We start from the raw sequence: 21,459 nt of genomic DNA, 5'->3' as shown, positions 1-21,459 counted from the left end.
GTCTTCCTATCAGTTGATTTTGTCCTTAGGCTGCTTATTGTAGCAGAATGGTAGCCGATGACTACCTGAGCTTAAGAGGGCTTCATGCTTCATCTTTTACATCAGAGTTGGGGAGAAGATGTCTCTTACCACAATTATCCATCGAAATGTACCATTTTGTGACGGAATTCTTACTGGACAAACTTACATCTGTGTGTATCTATAAACCAATCCCATGGATTAGGAATGCCGTGTGGTGATAGATGTGGTCCTGAGCCCACATTACGGTAGGAAAAATGGCATGGCCCTAGAAATCGGGTTGAGGATCCAATTCTGTTAGCGATGGAAAGTATCTGAGCCTTGCAGCACCTAAGTATGTCACTGTAGGCAGTGAATTCTTATGGGTCTGCAGCAACCTCAGTTCTTGCCTCCTCAGAAGAGTTCCACTGAGGGACATAAGAGAGACACAGGCAGGTTTTAGAGCAGGAGAGAAAGTTTATGTAAAAGCTTTAGAGCACTAATGAAAAGAAGTAAAGGACACTTGGAAGAGGGCCAAGCCTGCGGCAAGTTGAGAGATGAAGAACACAGTTCAACATCTGACTTGGAGTTTAACATGTTGGCAGACTTTCAGGGTCTTGCATCCCTTCTCCCCTGATTCTTCCCTTGGGGTGGGCTGTCTGCGTGCGTGGGGGCCCGCAATGCTTGGGAGGGGCCGTGCACAGTGTGTGTACTGGAGTTGTGCGGATGCTCGCTTGAGGTGCTCTTCCCTTACAGTCCAATGTTCCTAGAGGAAGGTCACACACGAGTTAAACTCTGCCATTTCGTCTCTTAATGTGCATGTGTGAGCCCATTTGCTCAACTGCTGAGATCTTATCAGGAAGCTACTGATCTCCTGTTTCAGGCGTTTCTATCTACTGGGAGACTGCCTTTCCCTTGCGCCGGCTGTGGCCAATTATTATTTTAGAGAGACAGGTTAACAACTGCCTAACCATGACCTGATGGTCACCTGGCATTTCTGGTCAGGACTGGGGGGGGGGCGTCTTCTCCTGCCCTGCTACTATCTGACTAGCAACGTACTGTAACTATCTAAAGCATACCATGGAAATGCTATATAATTTGTGGAGGGAAAGGAGTGAGGATGGAAGGCTAAATGAATTTGAAGGAGGCAACCACAGCATGTGCAACGTACATTGGGTAATAATTTGAACTTCCAGAGATCCAAAAATAAGGCTGAAACGTTGCAATGTTACACTCACGCTGATTAGATATGAAATAAGTGGTAAAACATAGAGCCCCATAAAAGCTCAAAATACATCAGGTCCTCCTGCTGTAAAAACTAAAGAGCTTTTTATTTGTAGGTGATCTTTGAAAAAAATAAAATAAACAAGTGGGTTTTTCCCCCTTCTGTTAAGCTTAACTGTTAATATGAGCAAAACTGATTCTGATAATTCCCTATAAAAATTCAAGACTGCCAAAGTAATTATATCACATCCAACATCTTTTTCTTGACATTAAAACAAACAAGCATTCTAATTTAGATTGATGTATCTTAGTACAAGTATTATTTAATGTTTGTGGTCTTTATGGATCTTTTTGGATTACACAAGGGGGAGAATCATATTTGCGTTCAGCCTTGTGTAGTCATAAAATAGCAAAGAGATTACCTGCAAAGGGTTATCCTAGTCCTTAAGTAATTGCCAAGCTCATAAGGTGAACCTCATTGTGCTATTCCTTTAGGATCCTTCTGGCCTCAGACAGTTGTTCAGCGTTTCCCATACCCACCCACCAACCCACTCAGCCACCGAGCTCCCCGCAGCTATGCCTAAAATGTCCCACTTGCACTGGTTTTCTCTGGATGACATCAGCCTATCCTAAACCCCCTGAATTACCCGCCACCCCACCAGCTTCTCCAGTTTCCCTGTCCAATTTCTCTGTATAGGAGCCTTCACCCTTTACCCCAATCAACTATAACAGTACCCAACACACCACTTAAAAGCAAATACTTGTTTTATCCCTTCAGGATTAGACATGTTTTAAATTTTTCATTTGTTATACAAGTCTTACTGATTTACTATTGAGAACTGTCAGGTTGGTGCAAAAGTAATTGCGCTTTTGGCTGTTCCTTTTAAAGACAACGACTGCAATTACTTTTGCACCAATCTAATAAATAGATGAGTAAGATAGCTAAGCTTTTCTACCCAGATTCCATCTGAAAAATAATGGAGAAAATCACTGTAGTATTTTCTTTGTAAAACACCTTAATTATTTATATTTATATTTATATTTATTTTTATTTTTATTTTTGGAGATGGAGTCTTACTCTGCTGCCCAGGCTAGATTGCAGTGGTGCAATCTCAACTCACTGAAACCTCCATCTCCCAGATTCAGGCAATTCTCCTGCCTCAGCCTCCCAAGTAGCTGGGATTACAGGTGCCCACCACCACACATGGCGAATTTTTGTAATTTTAGTAGATATGGAGTTTCACCATATTGGCCATGCTGATCTTGAACTTCTGACCTCAGATGACCTGCCTGCCTCAGCCTCCCAAATTAATGAGATTATAGACATAAGCCACCATGCCAGGGCTATTATTATTATTTTTGAGACAGGGTCTTGCTCTGTCACCAGTGCTGGAATGCAGTGCATAGCTCCCTGCAGCCTCCAACTCTTGGGCTTAAGCAATTCTGTCACCTTAGCTTCTTAGTAACTATGACTACAGGGGCACACCACCTTGCATGGCTAATTTTTTAAAATTTTGTAGAGAAGGGTTTTCTCTCTGCTGCCCAGACTGTCTCAAACTCCTGAGCTCAAGCATTCCTCCAACCTTGGCCCCCCAAAGTGCTGGAATTACAGGTATGAGCCACCATGCCCAGCCCTAATGATTCTTTTTTTTTTTTTTTTGAGACAGAATTTCGCTCTTGTTACCCAGGCTGGAGTGCAATGGCGCAATCTCGGCTCACCGCAACCTCCACCTCCTGGGTTCAGGCAATTCTCCTGCCTCAGCCTCCTGAGTAGCTGGGATTACAGGCACGCGCCACCATGCCCAGCTAATTTTTTGTATCTTTAGTAGAGACGGGGTTTCACCATGTTGACCAGGATGGTCTCGATCTCTTGACCTCGTGATCCACCCACCTCGGCCTCCCAAAGTGCTGGGATTACAGGCGTGAGCCACCGTGCCCGGCCCCCTAATGATTCTTAATAAGTAGTTATGGTCAACTTGGAGGATACGTGAGTCCACTAACCTCTAGTTAGGGTGGACAGGATTTTCTACTTTTGCTTCCAGCCCACAGTACTCAGTGGGGCATGGCAGGAGGGAAATTTCTTTCACTACTGTTGCACAAAGAATGGGTGGAACTTCAGCATATCATTCTAGCATGTGATTAATGCTGTTCTCAGTTTGCCATTAGAAGGGTTGAAAACTCACCCCTTTCAGGGAGATTTTAAAGATATCTAGAGATCAGTCTGCCACAATTACTTTGAACTGGATTTTCTATGGAGGAGGTTTAGTTTGATAAACAAAGATGAAAATGCATGTTGAATATTCTCACTTGCTTCTTTCTGCAGCACAGAAAATGTCCCTCCCTTCTCCTTCTCCTCATCCACCTTTATATATTGGGGTGAAGAGGAAAGAAGGAGAGGCAAGGAAAACAACAACAAAATGTTTGAACTAAAAATATATATATTTATATATACAAATACAATACAATGATTTCTAAAAATAAATGCCTGTGACAGTTGTTTGTACAGACATCTGACCTTAAGGAAGTCCATGATACATTGTTGAGAGGAAAAGCTAGGTGAAGAGAGAAGTACATGCTTCTATTACAGTTCAGAGTTGGAGAATATCCTGTGCCTCTAAATTGGTGATGAGGTTTATTTCTCAGCAAATCTTCCTGTTGTTTTTACAGGCAAACTTTTATCAATGTAAGAACAAATTTTCTGTCTTCATTTTTTGTTTTATCCCTTGTTCTATGCATATTTTGCCTTTACCTTCTCATAGAACATGCACACATGCAGATACCACACACACACATAAAATTAACATAAGAATTATTTCAGGCTAGCTGAACTCCCCGTAGAACTGTCAAAAAGCCACTCAGTACTCTATTTGCTCATCACCAGGTTTTATACATAAATACATATACATTTAGATAAATAGGGAATATAGATAATAGATATGTGGAAATAAGATAGAACGAAAGAATAATAGATAGACAGCATTCGTATCCTTTCTCCGTATGTCTTGAGTTTCTCCATTATTTTTTTAACTGGTGTTCCAAGACAGTTTCCACTAAAATTTATCTTAATAGGCACATTCAAATATGTACTATTTGTCTAAGATGATTACTGTAGCCCTAAGGCCAGGAAAGTGGCACTTTGAACATTTAAAGGAATTGAATTAACTCAGAGTGAAAACGTGTCCTCATCTCTAGATCATACCAGTGTGCACACGTGTGAAGGATTGGCAGATAGGATTCATAGGGTCAAATGAAGACTGACAAGGAATGCATCTTAAGGATTGTGAGAAAAAGGCATATATCCCAATCTCCCATAATTCCAATTTATTTTAATTTGAATTGCATAAACATTAGAACAATAAAATTGTCTTCAATTTCTACTTTTAAGATAATATTTACTAAAGAAAAAAAGGCATTCTGATAGGCGTTCATGAACTTCTAAGCCTTTTATATTTAAAGAAGCTGATTGCTTTTGTGGAGGAATTGCTTTCGAGCATACAAATTTTCAAATTTAAAAGAGCGATTAGGTGAAAATTCAATACGCGTTGCTGAAGAAGCATTGCTTCTAATGCTTCTTTTTATACACACATATTCAAAAGCTAGGTTTTCGTCCCGTTTTGTAGCATGTACTGTGAAGTTAGCAGGAAATTTGACCAACCCATCATAATTTATTTTCTGTTAATTCTGGTAAACAAGGGTGTGTATGTAAACTTTCACATACATATGCAAACATATTACAAGAAAATTTTCAATACATTTACGGCTTAGCAATAAACCTCATATCCTTTAGAGGTGGAAGGTACTCTTTCATTCTTAACTTTCTCAAGACCATCCACATCAGTGTTAAATGTTTCATCATGGGCCAGGTGTAGTGGCTCACGCCTGTAATCCCAGCACTTTGAGAGGCTAAGGTGGGCGGATCACCTGAGCTCAGGAGTTCAAGACCAGCCTGGCCAACATGGCAAAACCCCATCTCTGTTAAAAATACAAAAATTAGCCAGGAGTTGTGGTGGGTGTCTGTAATCCCAGCTACTCGGGAGGCTAAGGCAGGAGAATGTCTTGAACCTGGGAGGCAAAGTTTGCAGTGAGCCAAGATTGTGCCACTGCACTCCAGCCTGGGTGACAGAGTAACACTCTGTCTCAAAAGAAAAAAAGAAAAAAGTTTCATCATGTATGTCCCTAAATAAAACAAAGGTGATGGAATCCTTGTAAATGTCTGAGATTTTACTAGAACATCAGATGAGATTATTAACCTATTTCCAAATCTAAGCACTTGAAGGATTATTCCTTTGTACTGAGAAATAAATATGTTCTCTGGTTTGTATTTATGGTAATGTAAAATTTGAATCTTCTCCATTGGTTTTCTGAAATAACTTAATAAAACTCTTCACTAAAGAAAAATGCTCTCCCTTTTGGATTTGAGGGAAATCATGGATAAAGTAAAGTAATATTGTACACTGGTAAAAAATGAGTCAGTTTTTGAAAACAAAGAATGATGTGGAAACTGTGTTTCTGTCTTGTAAAGTCAAGAAGATAAATATTGAAAAAATTATCTTACACAATGATATGAAAACAATACAGTTTAATTTTGGTTTTGCTTTGACTTAATGTTTTTGGTGTCTTATCAAAGTTATCCATGTTCCTGGTATCTCATTATTTACTGACATTCATCATTTTACCCCATGATAGATCTGTTCAAATATGTTTTCACTTTTCTGTTTTTTAACTGTCTCATTTTATCTCATTTCCAGATGTGGACAAGGATGGAAAGGAAATAGATGCCATGTCAAGTTTAATCCCCCTACAGACTTCACGTACTCTCAGAACAGTAGGTGACATTATGACTAAACAAATGGCTCAGTTTGGGGTGGTCTCCACATATTTCAATTCATATTTATCTTTTTCATTTGTTTCAAATCTCAGATATATGGACTCTCCTGGGTATTGGATTAGCATTCCTGATGACTCATATCATAGTTGCAGTCTTGTGTTTTCTTGCAAACAGAAAAGTGCCAATAAGGTAAGTGGTGCCTTTAGTTGCTGAATTGAATATACCATAGCAGAAAAATTTTCTGCAACATTTCCTTTGCTATTTTTTTCTCTCATCCCATATTATATACAGGGAACTTTAGTGTTTTTATGCTTTATGAATTTTTTTTTCTGGACAGAAAGCAGGAGCTACCTAAAAAGAATTGCTCTTCTTTTTTTTTTTTTTTTACTATAAAGCCTGAAGTTTACTTTTCAGATTATGTTAGGAGCCTTTTCGAGGGCTCCAAAAAAAGAAAAATGACATCATCCACAGACTAAAAACAGATGAGGGGCTATATTTGCCATTTCTGGTGGTGCCTGGGGAAGATAGCAGAATGGCAAAGGAAATTCTTTCTTGGCTTACACAGCGTGTTAGTTTGTTCTCACGCCACCAGTAAAGACATACTGAGACTGTGTGATTTATAAAGGAAAGCAGTTTAATGGACTCACAGTTTCATGTGGTAGAGAGGCCTCACCATCATGGTGGAAGGCAAAAGAGAAGCAAAGGCACATCTTTCATGGCAGCGGGCAAGAGAACTTGTATAGGGGAACTCCCCTTTATAAAACCATCAAATATTGTGAGACGTATTTGTTTCATGAGAACAGTGTGGGAAAAACTCACCCCATGATTCAATTGCCTTCCACCAAGTCCCTTCCACGACACATGGGAATTGTTACAATTCAAAGTGAGATTTGGGTGGGGACAGAGCCAAACCATATCACATAGGGAGACAGGACTCGCACCGCTACTGGTTTAGCCCAAGCATCCCATGTGCTGAGCAACGCACAAAACAGGAGCCAAGAGCTGCTGCACCTGCAGGAAGGAACTCTGCAGGCAGGGCTCATGCAAGACCCAAAGACCCTCACAATCCACAGTGCCATTAAGGGTCCTGGATCCTTTCTACCCATTACCAATTTTCTCATTCCCAGTATGGCTTCCAAGTCAACCAAGCAATGAAAGTGATTGGCTTTTATGAACTCAGCAAAATAAGGGCTCACTAAAAGATTTAATAAAATTTTTAGAAATGAAAGAAGTGCATCATGTCTTCAACACCTGAGTTTTTGGTCAGAAATTCAGATCTGCTGCAACACCAAGTATGTCACTGAGCAAAGGTTAACTCACTGTTTTCTTTGGTGTCAACTTGTACATCCCGCCTGATGAGTTCTCTTCAGATCTCTAGCCTGCAATCATGTTAATAAGCAGACACCTATCTTGATAACAGGAATTATAGCAAATCTAGTATAGAACTATGGTGTTCATTTAAAAAAAATGGTATTTTTAATCCTTTAAGACTATCTTGGGCTAGGCACAGTGTCTCACGCCTGTAATCCCAGCACTTTGGGAGGCTGAGATGGGCAGATCACTTGAGGTCAGGAGTTTGAGACCAGCCTGGCTAACATGAGGAAAACCTGTCTTTTCCCAAAATACCAAAAAAATTAGCTGGTTATGGTGGCACACATCTGTAATCCCAGGTACTGGGGAGGCTGAGACAGGAGAATCACTTGAACCTGGGAAGCAGGGGTTAAGGTGAGCTGAGGTCGGGCCACTGCACTCCAATCTGGAGATGACTGGAAAGAAAGAAGGATGAAAGTTTTTCAAGTTATTGTCTTTGGATTAGTGCAGTATCTTTAGTGAGAAGTTTTCTTCTTTCCTGGGAAAAGAAATGGGAAGGAGATTAAAATACCATCACCAGCACTACCCAAAACCAATGACGGAAAGGCTCAAAGAGAATCAATAGTTTAGGCTGATGATGCCTAGAAACAGGTGAAAAATCTACAAAATCTACTCCCCAGAACTGCCTCAGGGTAAAGTGTACAGAAAACGTTTCTAAGAGTGTTAAGACAATTTTTGGGTTCATGTTTTAAAAGTAGATGCCACTGGAGTTTTCTGCCCAAGCAAGTCTTAAAAAGACTGTGGTATGGAATGCTGTGTGGCCATAAAGAGGAGTGAGATCATGTCCTTTGCAAGGACATGGATGAAACTGGAAACCATCATTCTCAGCAGACTAACACAGGAACAGAAAACGAAACACTGCGTGTTTTCACTCATAAGTGGGAGTTGAACAATGAGAACACATGGAGACAGGGAGGGGAACATCACACGCTGAGGCCTGTTGAGGGTGGGAGGCAAGGGGGAAGGAGAGAATGAGGACAAATACCTAATGCATGCAGGGGTTAAAACCTAAGTGACAGGTTGATGGGTGCAGCAAACCACCATGGCACATGTAAACCTATGTAACAAACCTGTACATTCTGCACACGTATCCCAGAACTTAAAGTATAACATAATAATAATAATAAAAGCATGGCATAATGTACCTGGGAATGGAGGAAATTGTATTAGAGGGAAAGGAGGGAGGGAGGAAATTGTACAATCTCTCGGTCGTGCAGATCCACGGAAAATGTGGAAGCTGGAGTTTACTTTCAGATCATTTGAGGAAACATGAAAAATAGAGATAAATTGGAACTGTAGCACTGTTCAGGGTCATTCAGGTGAAGTGTTGCACTTTCCAGACAGGGCGATGGGGGCAGGGTTGAGCTGAAGGTAGACGCAGCTGCCTTTCCTTTAAAAGGTGTATTGGGCCATTCTTGCATTGCTACAACGACATACCTGAAACTGGGTCATTTTTTAAAAAGATGTTTAATTGGCTCACGGTTCTGCAGGCTGTACAGGAAGCATAGCACTGGCATCTGCTTCTGGAGAGGCTTCAGGAGGCTTTTTACTCAAGGCAGAAGGCAACGCAGGAGTTTGCACGTCACATGGAGAAAGCAGGCGCAGGAGAGAGAGAGAGAGTGGGGTGGGGGGAAGTGCCACACAATTTTAAATGACCAGATCTGGTGAGACCTCACTCACTACAGTGAGAATAGCAGCAAGGAATGAGGGATCCGCTCCCATGACACAAACACCTCCCACCAGGCCCCACCTCCAACACTTCGAGTTACAATTCAACATGAGATCTGGATGGCAACAAAAAACCAAACTATTAACATATCATAATATGTCAAAAGTCATCCAATGATAGAAGGGTCCTAAGTGAAATTGACTTAGACACACACACACACACGAAATCCATACACTATCACCATGAAGGCCACAACAACAGGAAAGTCAAGCAAAAAAAGTCAGAACTACACTAACCCATTGCAATAGAAGATACCCCCCTACTATTGACAGGTAACAAGTTACCTAAGAAGATTCCAGTCTGTTTCCAGCTCTTCTCTGTGTCTACACCACACAGCTAAGCCTTGACAAAAGAGCGGGGTATGCTTCAGAGCCAAAGCATAACCTTCCCCCTTTTCCTTTCTCCACACAGCAGCCTTGCACAAATCTGCAATGTGCCATGGGGAAAAAGTAGGAGACAAATAGAGGTTGGAATTTGGTTTTAACAGCCTTAAAGTGGATTGGACTAAGCTTTAATCATTGAAAGTGACCATAGGTTTATGAAATTTGCCCAAGATAGATGAACTGGACCAGGAAGGAAGGAGGTCAATAAAATATGGAAGAAATGAATAATTGCAAAAAATAGAAGCACTTTCACATTTTTAAACTACCTTGTTGTGATACTAGATGTATGAGTGAGTCAGGTCTTAGTCTCTACTGCATAATAGAAGTGGGTTAGGTCAAGATAATATCTCTGTCTCTAACCCACTGATTACCTTCCTGTCATCTTCTCTCTCCTTGGTACCTTCTCTTCTGATTTCCCAAATCTCCAAACAAAAATCTTTATTCCCTCTGACTGACAAAAACAATTGTCACCCCAGACTGTGTTGTCACTCTTAGTGACCTTTTGAGTCATTTGATCCACACCTGCTCTTAGAACCAAGGTAATGAAGTTCTTACAAGTTGAACTGAAGAGAGAAGGACTCCCTCAGGCCAAGTGTGGTGGCTCACGCCTGGCCTGTAATCCCAAGACTTTGGGAGGCCAAGGTGAGGGGATTGCTAGCTCAAGACTACCCTGGGCAGCATAGCCAAACCCCATCTCTACAAAAAATACAAAAATTAGCCAGGTGTGGTGGTGCATGCCTGTAGTCCCAGCTATTGGAGAGGCAGAGGTGAGAGCATTGCTTTAGCCTGGGAGGTCAAGGCTGCAGTATGCTGTGATCCTGCCACTGCACTCCAGCCTGGGTGACAGAGCAAGACCATGTCTCTAAAAATAAAATTTAAAAAAATTAAAGAGAGAGAGAGTGAGAGAGAGAGAGGAGTCCCTCAAAGGAAGCAAGCAGACCAGCAGACCAGCCTCAGCAGATGGCTAGGCAGATCCAAAGGTTCACTCTACTCAAGGTCTTCAGATCAGAGGATGCTTACTCTCAGGCCTCGGGGGCCTCGTAAGGGGATGTGGCCCAGATAGTTCTAGGGAATCATTTTGCAGATGCTCAAATGTCATGTATTCCCTTCTGAAAGGCATGATTGAGGAAGGTGCACTAGCCTGCTGTTCTTCTTTGTAATTTCCTCTTTCTCAAATGTACTTTTCTTTAACCTTAAAACTGTGTTGGGGAGAGGGAGGAATATGCCCTGGAAGAATGGAGCAGAGGGACAGTTGGGGACTGAAACACCCAAAAAAGAAACGTTTAAGTAGCAAAAGATGAGATTCAAGAAAAGCAATATGGAAAAAAAGGAGCAGGAGATAAACCGTTGCCAAGTTTCTATATTTCTTTTCTCTTCCCTTCTCTCTCTTCCCTTCTCTCCCTTCACTTCCCTCCTTCCCTTCCCCTTCCCCTTCCCTTTCCCTTCCCCTCCCCTCCCCTCCCCTCCCCTCTCCTCCCCTCCCCTCCCCTCTTTTCTTTTCTTTTTCCTCCCATCCCTTCTCTTCCCTCTCCTCCCATCCCCTCCTTTCTCCCCCTTCCCTCTCCTCCTCTTCCCTCCTTCCCTTCTCTTCCTCTCTCTCTCCCCCCTTCCTCCTTTTCTCTTTCTCTTCTTCCTCCCTCACCTTCTCTTTCCCTCCTCCCTTCTCCCTTCTCTTCCCTCCTTTCCCTTCTAACCCCTTAGAATTAGAAATTACAATCAATAGAGATGATTGTGCTAGGAAACGTTTTAACACATCTATTTGAATTGGATAATAAAGTCAAACTTCTTCTAAAAAGAAAATTCTGATTTCATTGATTGGATAGACAGCCCAATAGTCTTTGTCCTTTAGATTCGATGGCAGAAAATTTCTTTAGTTTTAAGGAGCTCAATTTGCATCTTTAAAATTTCATGCAATTATATTTAAAGCACATCTACAACATAAATATGTTAGAAATGTAAACATATAGCAAAAATCTTAGATATGAACTTAAAGATGCAAAAGGAGATGCACAGACTTTCTTTTTTTTTTTTTTAAGACGGGGTTTCACCATGTTGGTCAGGCTGATCTTGAACTCCCGACCTCAGGTGATCCGCCCGCCTTGGCCTCCAAAGTGCTTGGATTACAGGCGTGAGCCACCACGCCCGGCCTGATGCATAGACTTTCAAAATTATTTTAGGAAATATTCAAGTGATAATGTTCAAAAACCACACCAAGTTTAATTTTTTGCTGTTCCCATTCTTCCACATCCTGTTCTTGGGAAAAGTCTCACTATTCCCCAAAATCGTGAGAGCCTTCATGCCTTCTGCCTGGCGGAGCTATCCAACTGCATGCATATTTGATACCAGGCAAATATTTCCTGCCATCCTGTCGAGGTGAGTCACTCAGAACACTGTCCTGAGCAACAATGTTACAGCAATGAAGACATCATGTTGTAACAGCTATTTCCATATTTATCCTTATTTCTATATTTCCAGTATCTGGGATTGTATGCATTAATTGTTTCTAATATATGGTTACTGAATATTATCTGGACTTTATTTAAGATTACCTACTTCAAAGCATCACCAAAAGCATTGTTTATATACATTGATTACATCCACATAATGATATTACAAGCCAAACCTCAAAATCAATCTGTTTTGCATGAAATCATTTAAGCCCTAAAGTAAGTTGAAATGTTTGGCCAAGAGATGGCTAAATGAAATAACAGTGGCCCTCTTTGAAAATAATACCAAAACCTTGAGATACACAGAACTTCATGTAAGCAGGAAACCATCTTAAAATTAACCTTAAGATTTTTTATTAGATTTTGTACAAAGAATCTGTGGCACAAGAGGCTTTCAGTAACTTGAAAGAAAATTTCTGGAGAGGATGTGGAGAAATAGGAACACTTTTACACTGTTGGTGGGAGTGTAAATTAGTTCAACCACTGTGGAAAACAGTGTGGTGATTCCTCAAGGACCTAGAAATAGAAATTCCATTTGACCCAGCAATCCCATTACTGGGCATATATCCAAAGGATTATAAATCATTCTACTATAAGGACACATGCACACGAATGTTCGTTGCAGCACAGTTTACAATAGCAAAGACCTGGAACCAACCCAAATGCCCATCGATGATAGACTGGACAGGAAAAATGTGGCACATATACACCATGGAATATTATGCAGCCATTAAAAATGAGGAGTTCGCGTCCTTTGTAGGGACATGGATGAACCTGGAAACCATCATTCTCAGCAAACTGACACAAGAACACAAAACCAAACACCACATGTTCTCACTCATAGGAGGGTGTTGAACAAGGAGAACACATGGACACAGGGAGGGGAGCACTATACACGGGGGTCTGTTGCAGGGGAGTGGGGGGGACAGCGGGGGGGGGAGTTGGGGAGGGATAGCATGGGGAGAAATGCCAGATATGGGTGAGGGGGAGGGAAGCAGCAAATCACACTGCCATGAATGCACCTATGCAACAACTTTGCATGTTTTTCACATGTACCCCAAAACCTAAAATGCAATAAAAAAAATAATAATAATAATAATAAAAAGAAAATTTCTTTTATTACTTTTTAAAAACATGAGATGGAGCATGGCGTGCTCAGACAAAGCTAAGCACAGAAGCAAGCCTCTTAAAGTTGTTAGAGATTTGATTTCCTGGATTTTATTATACATTCTGTGACTCTTCTGTTAGCTACTTGCCACCTAATGTGTTAGTGAGGACACTTTGAGTACAGGGGAAAAGAGCAACTCAAGCTGATTTGATCAAAATAATGAATTTAGGGTAAAGACACAGGATGTCTCAGAGCCCAAGGGAGGGAATGAATGAGTGGGGCCTCAGAAAGGTCTGAGCCAGAGGAGTTCTTCATCTGCCTCTCATCTCTGTTTCTTTTTGCTTGTCTACTTTTGATTCTCCCTCTGTAGGTATATTTCCTCTGCTTCCTGTCCCTGTAACAAAATAGTGTTGCCCAGAGGATGAATGTATATGGGACAGGGGCCACAGCACACCATAGCCACAGAGAAACCATACCAAGGCAGTCTTGTGGTGGGGACTGGCCAAAAAAGAAGTCATCATAAAGGGTCTCTGAAAACTGTCTGCTACACTGACCCTCATGGTTTAAAATACTCCAGATTCTCATTCATGACACCTTAAAGGAAGCAGTAAATACAGCAGCCTTCAAGAGTTCATAGTAAAAGATGAGAGATGCAATCATCAAATCTATATCTATAAATCAAGTTTAAAGGGTACAAATAGGCCTGGTGCGGTGGTTCATGCCCGTAATCCCAGCACTTTCGGAGGCTGAGGCAGGTGGATCACTTGATGTCAGGAAGTCAAGACCAGCCTGGCTAACACGGCAGAACCCCATCTCTACTAAAAACACAAAAATTAGCCAGGTGTGGTGTCATGTTTATAATCCCAGCTATTCAGGAGGCTGAGGCGGGAGAACCACTTTAACTCAGCAGGCGGAGGTTGCAGCGAGCCAAAATTTCGCCACTGCACTCTAGCATTGGTTGACAGAACAAGACTCTGACTAAAAAATGAATGAAATAAAAAATAAAGGGTAAAAATCAACAACCATTTATTCTTACCTTACCAGCAGCCTGACTATGCCCATTGCTTTCCTTCGTTAGACTGTATCATCTTTGCCTGGGGAAACATTTGCAATAAATAACTGTTTACTACTCAGCATTGGGGCACATCCTCTTGAAGCATTGTGCTAATTTAGTAAATTAACAAAAGTTAAAAATCAGAAACTTTTTTTAGTTATGCTGAGAAATAACATATATTCGTGAGAAAATTTATTTGAAAAGTTTAGATTTGGAAATATTCCAAGTAATTTTCATAGAATCGTAAGTGAGTTTGGGCTATTATAACAAGATACCATAAAGTGGGTGGTATAAACAACAAGCGTTTATTTCTCACAGTTTTGGAGGCGGAGAAGTCCAAGATCGAGGTTCGGTTTTTGGTGAGGACCCTCTCTCTGGCTTGCAGACAGCCACCTTCTTGCTGTATTCTTACATGGCAGAGAGAAAGATCTGGAATGTCTTTGACTTCTTATAAGGGCACTAATCGCAGCATGAGGGCTCCATCCTCGCGGCCTCATGTAAACCAAATTACTTCCAAGGGCTCCATCTCCTAATGCCATCACTTTATTAGGGCTTCAATATACAAATCTGGGGGGGACACAGATGTTTAGTTCATCATAGTAAGTATGCAACAGTAGAAAGATTGTTGAGTAGGAAATTACAAGATGTGAATGTGATCTTGACAAAGTCTCATCATTGCCTTCTACAGACATTTATTGAGACTTCCTTTGTGTCAGCAAACAATAACCCCACTTTCTGGTTGATATTCCGTTATAATATATGTTTGACGCTGATGAATGTTATGATAGAAATGTAAACCAAAATACTATGGGGGTAAAATGGAAGGAAAATGAATAAGAGAATGATGCTTGTTTACATTTCTGATAAGGAAAGAGACCAGGAGTGGTGGCTCATGCCTGTAATCCCAGCACTTTGGGAGGCTAAGGTTGGCAGATCACTTGAGCCCAGGAGTTCAACTCTAGCCATGGCAACATGGCAAAATCCCATCTCTACAAAAAAAAAAAAAAAAGAAAGAGAGGTGATTAGGATCCCAAATCTTAGTCTAGCTAACCCATTCTTGAATGGTTGGCCCTGACCCAAATGAAATATCTATTCCTGTAATATTATATTCTGTCAGACCCTTTCTCACTGCAAACATTTGTATGATAATATGAATCTTTGAAGGCAGAAGTTTAGCTGCTATCCAAGTGTGACATCCCTAGACAGGCTTAGCCTGCGCCCACTGATGAATATTTATCCTTAGCAGAAATCAAAATCTTGCTTATTCTGTGCCTCAAGGCATACAGCTGCTTTTGCAGCTCAAGTGTGACTAGTGAGCCTGTCCTGGTCCCAGAAATACTTAGCCTTAGCAAACTGGAATTTCACTAGCATAGTAACTGAGGTCATTTCGTAATGCTTGCAAAACCTTTACTCTCTCCACGTGTCCACATGTGCCTTCGCCTACAAGAAATAAAGCAGTTCTCACAGTTTGAGATCCAAAAACCTCACTCCCAAATCCCAGTCCCTTTACATATATTGGCCATGCTCTGACAATCCTGCAAAATATTAGCTTTGAGCAAGAAAACGGAAATGGAGAACAGGGCTTTAAAACCTTACCCTTAAAAACGGGGTTAGGCCATCAATATGATTCCTCCTTCTCCTATTCCTCCTACACCACCTATTCTTTCTCCCCCTCCTTCTTTTTGTTTCTTTTCTATTTTAAAAGAGAAGCCTAAACAGCTTACTCTGATTTTTTTCCCCTTAATCCCTAACCTTGTTTTCATGTCCTGCAATGGTTAAAAAAAAAAAAAAAAAAAAAAAGGGCCCAGAAAGAGGCTTCAAAGGAGAGAGAGGATTTTTTCAACCCAGTCGTTACTTACTCCACCCATAAAACATTCTACCCGCTACCCTTTTCCCAGAGATTTCACGAAGTCAGACCTCCTTCAGAGTCAAATGAGAGGTACACCTTGATATATTACTTGAAGGTGATGATACTGGAGAGCCAGCAATTTGGATGGATGAATTCAGACAGCTATAAAAGGAGATAGCATTTGGATTGAGATCTGAAGGATGAAGAAATCTGGTGGAGATGTGGAAAAGGAGTTCAAGAAAATTTTTTAAAATGCAGAAACTCATGGTTTCAAAAATGAGGAACACAACTAGGTAGTATGGGAAGGGAAACAGATTACATTTAGAAAAGTGTGTTGTAGAGAGGTAGTTAAGATCTTTGAAAGCTAACGAAAGAGATTTCCTTTTATTTTATTTTATTTTAGATGGAGTTTTGCTTTTTCACCCAGGCTGGAGGCTAGAGTGAAGTGAAGTGGTATAATCTCAGCTCACTGCAACCTCTGTCCCACCACCCCTGGCCCAGGGTTCAAGTGATTCTCCTGCCTCAGCCTCCCGAGCCTTCCTAGTAGCTGGGATTACAGGCAGTTGCCTCCATGCCTGGCTAACTTTTGTATTTTAATAGAGATGGGGGGCCGGGAGCGGTGGCTCACGCCTGTAATCCCAGCACTTTGGGAGGCCGAGGCGGGTGGATCACGAGGTCAAGAGATCAAGACCATCCTGGTCAACATGGTGAAACCCCGTCTCTACTAAAAATACAAAAAATTAGCTGGGCTCCTTGGCGCGTGCCTGTAGTCCCAGCTACTCAGGAGGCTGAGGCAGGAGAATTGCCTGAACCCGGGAGGCGGAGGTTGCGGTGAGCCGAGATCGCGCCATTGCACTCCAGCCTGGGTAACAAGAGCGAAACTCCGTCTCAAAAAAAATAATAATAATAAATAAATAGAGATGGGAGTTTTGCCATGTTGGCCAAGCTGGTTTGGAACTCCTGACCTCAGGTGATCTGCCCACCTCCGCCTTAGATTACCGGCGTGAGCCACCAACAGTGATTTATTTATTTATTATTTTTAAAGGGCCAAGTGTTGTCTTCTGTCTCTCCTCTCCACCCATTGTCCACCATATGAGACAAAGAGGATAGCAGCTGGTTGTGGGCTGGCTTTTACAGATTCCATTAATGGGTCCCCTGTCATCTGAATTTATATTATGTTTGACCAAAGTGGAGCACCTTGAGAGAGGAAAGAGAGGGAGAACTGGATATTCATGGCCCTGGATTCCTTCCTGCTACCTAATTTCAGCTGGCTGCTTGGAGCAACAGGCCAGTCAGCAGACCCTTACGCTGGCAACATCCAGTAACGCTTCCTCCTCCTCCTCCTCCTTTGCTCTTCTTCCTTCTCCTCCTCCTCCTTTCTTCTTCCTTATTATTCTCTTTCTCCTTCTTCCTTCTTCATTCTCCTCCTCCTGCTTTCTTCTTCTTCCTTCTCCTCCTCCTCTTCCTCTTTCTCCTTCTTCTTCCCTCCAGCTTAAGGTGGTAACCGGTCTGATGTTATTAGCCTAGCACAGTGCACATCACTTACGATTTCTCTTTATTCTGGCCACACCTTCATAAACTGCCACTTCATGGAAATGTCGAATTTTTCAGTTTAAGTATGTCAGCTGGTTCCTGAGAGGGCCGTAACTGATATGAACAAGGCAAGTGTTCTAAGCGGAAGAATGACAAGAGCATGTCTGTGTTTAAGAGAAGAATGCAGAGTGCGAGAATAGATTTTAAAAGATTGAGAAAGAGATTTTCAGTCTAGAGGACATAAGCCTATTTCAGAGGCTTAGATGAGAGATGACGAGGACTTGACCCTGAGCAGCAGTGACTGACTTAATACAGGAAGTGACGAAAAAATAAAAAAACAGCAAGCATCAAAGATGATGCTAGAGTATTATACTTAGGTGACTGCGCAGTTGATTATGTCATTAACTGAAATCTGAAAACTGAAGAGGAAAGCTTATCTGGGCAGCAGGGAAGAAATTATTTTTACCATGTATATTTTCTTATGCATAAAACGAGGAAGTTGGTACAAATCAGTTTTACCCAACCTTCTACCCCCACAATTTAGATCATGACTACATATTATGTTTTTTTAAAAATATTACCTTCTTTTTATGCTCTTTTCTTTTTTTTGAGACAGGGTCTTGCTCTGCTTTCCATGCTAAAGTGCAGGGGCACAGTCATGGCTCATTGCAGCCTCAACCTCCCAGGCTCAAGCAATCCTCCCATTTTAGCCTAAGGAGGCTACTGAGGAGGAGCTGGGACCACAGGTGTGTGCCAGCACTCGCAGCTGTTTTTTTTGTTTGTTTGTTTATTTTGTACAGACATGGTCTTGCTATATTGCCCAGACTGGTTTCAAACTCCTGGGCTCAAGTGCTTCTCCTGCCAGTACCTCCCAAAGTGCTGGGATCACGTGCCTGAGCCACTGTGCCTGGACACATTTATTTTTAAATTGAAACAATGTATCACAGAAACATAGATCAGCCTGGGTTTTTTTTTCCATTTTTTAAAAATTGACTTTTTACTTTGTTCTTTCCTAAGCAAAAATGTTCATGAAATCATGGGTCTGATGTGCCATTTATAAATATTTCCATTATGACTGGGTGCTGTGACTCACGCCTGTAATCCCAGCACTTTGGAAGACCAAGGTGGGAGGACCACTTGAGATCAGGAATTCAAGACCAGTCTGGCTAATATGGTGAAACTCCGTCTGTACTAAAAAAATAAATAAATAACAAAAATTATCCAGGCATGGTAGCACGCACCTGTAGTTCCAACTATTTGGGGGCCTGAGGCAAGAGAATCTCTTGAACCGAGGAGACGAAGGTTGCAATGAGCTGAGATTGGAGATCCGCCTCTGCACTCCAGCCTGGGTGATAGAGCAAGATTCTGTCTAAATATTCTGTCTAAAAATATATAATATATTTTCATTATACCTTTGATATGAAATTTAACTATAAAATGATAATCATTGTGTTGCCTAAACTTAATCTCTTTTATGAGCAATTCACCCCCAAAACATAATGGGAAAGAATAAATTATTTTAAGGTTCTGTCCCAGCTCTGAAATTTCATGATTTAAGTAGAATATTGAGCTTAGTTCTTTTGGGTTCTAAGTATTCCCAAACGTTGGAATTCCTAAGTATTCCTAAGTTGCAGTGTAACTCAGCATTAAATCTTTCAGCTATTAGGGTGCCTTTAATTTGCCTGAGTAGTGTTCTACACTCAGCTTTCCTTACAACTCCCTGAAAGAGTTAATGCTCATTTTAAACATTAAAAAGATGCCTAATTTACAATTCACGATTAGATGAGGCCCTCGACAACTCTATCTCTATGCTGGTCTTGACTACACAACTGACTGATAGTTAAAACAACAAAGTCTGGGGCTCATTTGTTGTAATTCTATTTGCTGATAAACCTCTGGAAAGTAGGAACAGCATTGCATGTCTTGCATCTTGCCTAACACATGGTGGGAATTTTATAAATAACTTGATAGGCAGGTGCAAAATCAGAAGCTGAGGGAGAGGATCACTTGAGCCCAGGAGTTGGAGGCTGTAGTGAGCCATGATCTTGCCACTGCACTCCAGCTTGGGCAACAAAGCAAGATCCTGTCTCAAAAACAAATCAAAACAAGCAGAGAGACTGTGGTCAGTCATTCCAATATTGCCCTCACTTTAGACTATTTAATTTGGATGTCTACATGTGTGACAGATTCTGCCCTGAAGTTCCTGAAAAGCAGAGCCTGGCAGCTGACAACCTAATTACCAATTTTACTGATAAGGGTATCACTCTTGTGTTATTTTTCTTAGGGAAATGGGTACATGATGAACCCTTTTTAAAAAAGTAATAGTCATATTAATTGATGAAACGATTAAAAATTTCACATGCATTTCAAAATGATTTCCTGTTTTAACCAGTATCTCATATTTCTTTAATCAATTCGCTGATCATTTAAGATATTATTTGACCACACAAAATCAGTTTACGTGCAAGGTATCAGGAATATTGGCTTGAATAATGCAAACTTCATTGGTATACATGTGTTTGTGTGTTGTTATTGCTAAGTATCCCAGGTTGTTCTAAATCCATTTTCTTTGGACACAAACTCCAAACAATCTACAGAGCGATACAAACTGTATAAAATATATTTACCATATTACTGCTCCATATTCCAATTATTTGGTCTGACAGCTATTTTACCATTATGATTTCGTCAGTATATCTCTGTTTGGCAGGGATTGTCCCTGGAGCAAGGGTTGCAGCATTTTTCAGTACCCTCCCTCTGTTCACAGTAAATCTTACACAGCAAGAAGGCAACCTTTCAGTCTCTGACATTTCTGGGTTGCATTGCTTCTTGTGCAAGCAATCAGTGTAGATGGATCTGTTGTAGGCAAATCAGAGATGCCTCTTAAAAGAGGTTACTTGGGTAAATGAAGAAAGACAGTAAAGAGAAGTGAGTGTTTTATTGGTAATAAGTTATATAGTTTTCCAATGGCATGTAGCAAATATATTCAGCACCTTTGACTAGTGTGAATCAATAATGTTACCAAAGGGTAGAAGCTTGGGAGGGAGATTGGCTTCTTAATTTTTGTTTAATAATTGCTTTCTTATCTTCCTGATAGGCTCTTTTTTGCTTTCAAATCTTCTGTCACATCATTTCTCCTTAAATGCATCCTTAGGGACACTCTTCCGACTTCCACAATCTGTTTATTGTGTTCAATATTCAGGCTCACTAATGAATCAGAGTTCTTCAAAGACCAGTTTATTTTCATTTTTTCAAAGAAAGAAACACATAAATCAGAAACTCTTAGCAATTCATTCATGCATTTTTTGGCAAACATCTGTTAAGCACCTATTATGGACTACTCACTGTGTTAGGGACTAGGAATATGATAGTTCATATTCTAATGGAAGAGGTATATATAAAAGCAAACAATCTCAACACTTTAGTCAGCATATATCAAATATACACGATCACTTCACAGAAAACACTGGAAAAGGAGAGGCAGTCTTTGGTTTGAAGGTAATGATAATATGGTTGGAAGGCTGAGAAAGGGTTGGTGCAGAGGTGCTATATCACTCAAATCTAGACTCATGGATTGAAATACACCAAGTGTCAAAGAAAAGCATACCAAAAAATAGAGCAGCATGTGTACATGTGTATGGCACAAACTGTGACAGGGAATTGTTTCTAAAACACCAGTGGTTTGGTCTAGGTCCTGCTGCTTGCTGTACAGAAAGCCGATCACTGAGACAACAAGTATTGCCATTGAAGAAGGTTTTAATGGGGTGCTGTGGCCAAAGAGATGGGAGCTCAATCTCAAATCCATCTCCCTGACCAATTAAAATCAGGGATTTATATAGCAGGGAAGAAGTGTAACCATGTGTGGGAAAACAGGAATTAGAGAGGGGTAAGGAAGAGGAGCTGGTCAACAGGGAGCAGGTGGTCAGTTGGACAATC

General features: G+C 41.0%; 1 protein-coding gene across 1 annotated transcript in view; it reads left to right on the top strand.

The window, feature by feature from the left end:
* MALRD1 (MAM and LDL receptor class A domain containing 1) overlaps positions 1-21,459 on the top strand; it is a 609,315-nt gene that overhangs the window by 564,926 nt on the left and 22,930 nt on the right. The window contains exons 37-38 of the mRNA XM_064368444.1: positions 5,970-6,046; positions 6,142-6,238. Coding sequence (XP_064224514.1) covers positions 5,970-6,046; positions 6,142-6,238 — 174 coding nt within the window. The remainder of the gene's footprint in view (positions 1-5,969; positions 6,047-6,141; positions 6,239-21,459) is intronic.

Source organism: Aotus nancymaae, unplaced genomic scaffold, assembly GCF_030222135.1.
Source record: "Aotus nancymaae isolate 86718 unplaced genomic scaffold, 86718_ANA_hifiasm-v0.15.2.pri h1tg000077l, whole genome shotgun sequence".
Lineage (NCBI taxonomy): Eukaryota > Metazoa > Chordata > Mammalia > Primates > Aotidae > Aotus > Aotus nancymaae.
Note: the sequence above shows the minus strand (reverse complement) of the source record. Positions and strands in the feature narration are given on the sequence as shown.